General features: G+C 40.1%; 1 protein-coding gene across 1 annotated transcript in view; it reads right to left on the bottom strand.

Moving 5' to 3' along the window:
- Positions 1-3,334, bottom strand: part of LOC102752201 (testis-specific gene 10 protein-like) — a gene marked incomplete at its 3' end in the record, with an annotated part of 83,068 nt that overhangs the window by 24,888 nt on the left and 54,846 nt on the right. Inside the window, exon 10 of the mRNA XM_015568599.1 lies at positions 917-1,071. Coding sequence (XP_015424085.1) covers positions 917-1,071 — 155 coding nt within the window. The remainder of the gene's footprint in view (positions 1-916; positions 1,072-3,334) is intronic.

Raw genomic sequence — 3,334 nt, 5'->3', positions numbered from 1 at the left:
TGCTTCAGGCTTCGGAAGGCATGTCCACTCCTCCTCAATTTCTAACATAATATACCTGGTACAGGTCAATAAATGCTTGTTTTATGGGTGGACAGATGAAGGAATTAGTTCCCTTAGAGAGGGGCAAGGCCTTATTCCAATGATGCTGCTTTACTTATGACATCTGTGGAAAACAGTTTTGGAATTGCCTTCAGAACCACTTTATAAGCAAGAAAAGGGTATGAATATTTCCTTGCCTTTTTGGCAACAGCTTTTATGTTGTCTGAACAACAAAACCTGAGGAATGGAGATTATCATCCAGCTTTATTTACCAACTCCATATGACAGGGAGGGGGACCTTTTTCCTGCCAAGGGTCATTTGGGTATTTATAATATCATTTGCTTAATATAATTCACTGATTTTATTATGTTGCTATAAAGAAGGTCCTGTGTTTGTTGAATTTTGAGTCTGCCTGCAGTTGTGTTAGCAGGGCCAGATCAAATGATGTTGCACGTCTTGTATCGCTAACAGGCTGGAGGTTCCTCACCCCTGCCATATGGTCTAGTCTCAATGACTAAGGACAATGTAAAAACCTGCATCTAGTTCTGAACACAATTACAAAGGCAGTTTTAATGGAATAAACATATTGCCTCCCACAGTGGCTCCCTGGAGGTATAAGTTTTGGTGTGCTTTTAAAAAGAAATCAATCTCACTGCTTTCTTTTTAATTTGAATATTTGATATTTGAATTAGTTCTTGTCAGTGCATGTTCACAACAAATTGGTGAGAGAAAGAACACATTTTTTAAGACTATTCTGAAATATTTCAAAATCACATTTTTAAGTTTCAGCTCTCTAGAAAAATTTTGAGAGAACCTATTATTTTATTCAGATTCCAGTGCAAAAACTTCTTTTAAACCACAGTTCTCAGAACATACTTTCATGGCCAAACTCTCTCCAAGGGATGCAATATTCTCAGACTTTTTATCCAAGCATGCTTGCAGGCATTCCTTTTCTTTAGCTACATCGTTGAGGGTTGCACCAAGAATGCTGATTTCTTCTCGCTGGGCAATACTCTGCCTTGTAAAATTATCTAAATATGTAATCATAAAGGCATTTTTAATCAAGATAATTTTTCAGTCCAAGTGGATTGAAATACTTTTCAAAGTAAGTTCTCCTATATTATATTCAATTCCTAAAAACAAGTATAGTATACCAAATAAAACATGGCTTTTGTTGTTAGTGATTAAAATCCAAGATGAATCTTGAAATTCTAAATGATTCACAAATGTAAAAGCACAATTAACACATTTGAATAAGAATATCAAAGGAAAGCTCTAAATTACAAGTTCTCAAAGTAGATTTACATGCCTGGTGGGGTGGAGGGCACACTATAGGTGGATGAAGTTGGGTAGAATACTGAAACCAGCCTTCTCCCCCAATTTCCCCCCTCTTCCTGAACTAGAATCATTGTTGTATATAAGCTGGTAACAGATCTTAATAAAATATTCAATTAAGTCATGTTCAGAGTCAAATGTCTTCTACTCTGATCTCTCTAAATTTTTCCTAAAAATTCCTGGGGAAAAAAATCATCCCAGGACGTCTGATTTGATTGTGGAAACACTGACAAGCCAATGTCAATGCTGAAGGCCTAAATGACTGCTATGCAATTGGTTCTCAAACTGTGGTTTCCCACCAGCACCATCAGCATCACCTGGGAACCGCAGTCCTACTGAATTAGAAATTCTGACTGGGCAGCGCAATTATGTCTCAACAAGCATCCGCCCATGTGACTCTAGTGCACAACAGCTTGAGACCCACCTGAGCAAACTGGAAAAGACACAAGAGCCCTGGCCATCTGCTACTCCAGGAGCCGGCCCCTGGGGTCTGCACTAGCCTCCAGGTGATTCCGACCACACCCAAGTCTGAGAACCTCTGGTCTAGAGCTCTACTAGGGAAGCTCTGCTAGACGGTACCTCTAGGTTACTCCCTGCCAACGACCACCCAGGGCAGCATAAGAGAGGCACTATCCCATGCCAAGAGGATGATCTATAGTACCTGAGAATATATCAATTCCCTTTTCCCGGCTACTATCTTTCAGGCAAACACATGTTTTGGGTGTTCTGATAGATGAGTTCATTCCCATTGGCATACAATAAAGAAATGAAAGCTCTAAAACAGCTCTAGGAATTCCTACTTTAAAAATAATCCTCCACCTCACATCCCACTCAAGCTACCACTCCATTTTTCTGCTACACTTGGTAGCCAAACTTCTTAACAGACTTCTATTCTCTCCTGTCTCTACTCTCACTGCCCAGTCTTCCTCAACCTATCCCATCTTCCACATCTAACACTGTATCCAAACTTTGTCAGTGTTCCCCAAACCTTCAAAGTACCAAATCGAATCAACATGTCTTCATCCCCATCTTACTTAGCTTCTCAAATTATCTGATAATTAACACTACCATCCTTTTTAAAACATTTGCTCTTTTGCCTCCCCCAAAACACTCACTTATGGGTATTCTTCCTAATTATTTGGCTTCTTCTTACTTAGTCCTGGACTCTCTTCTCCTCATTCTCTATATTTTCTCTAGATGATTTCATGGTTTTAATATCATTTATTTGCTGATGTGTCCCAAATGTATATTTTTAGCTTAGGTTTCACTTCTGAGATAAAAACTTATCTATTAACTGCTTACCTTACATTTTTACTAGGATTTAAAATATCCAAAAATGAGTTATTCAATATTCCCATTTTAAATGTATATTTTAATACTTCCCATCTCAATAAAAAGCACCTCCACTCATCTAATTGTTTATGTCAGACAGTTTTGAACTACTGTTAAAAATATTCCCTCTGCTCGGCTGGTGTGGCTCAGTGGTTGAGCGTCAACCTATGAACCAGGAGGTTGCAGTTCGATTCCTGGTTAGGGCACATGCCCGGGTTGCGGGCTCAATCCTCAGTGGGGGTACAGGAGGTAGCCAGTCCATGATTCTCTCTTATCATTTATGTTTCTTTTCCCTCTCCCTTCCTCTTTGAAATCAATAAAAATATAAACAATATATACCGTATTTGCCGGCGTATAAGACGATTTTTTGGCCCTGAAAAATATGCCTCCAAGTGGGGGGTCGTCTTATACGCCAGGTACACTTCAGATAGACTGCCCATAGTGCTTGCCCCGTGCCATAGTGGCCTCCCGATGCCCGCCCACTTCATTCCACATACCGTTCAGGCATCAGCAGCGCTGCTGGGTGTATGCTCGGCTGTTATGCGATTTTGCTGTTATGCGATTTTACCACACTCGCAAAATCGCACACAGCCGACCATACACCCAGTATGATAGCGCAAAATCGCG

This window comes from Myotis davidii, unplaced genomic scaffold (assembly GCF_000327345.1).
Source record: "Myotis davidii unplaced genomic scaffold, ASM32734v1 scaffold1685, whole genome shotgun sequence".
In the NCBI taxonomy this organism is placed as follows: Eukaryota; Metazoa; Chordata; class Mammalia; order Chiroptera; family Vespertilionidae; genus Myotis; species Myotis davidii.
This window is presented reverse-complemented; position numbering and strand designations above follow the sequence as displayed.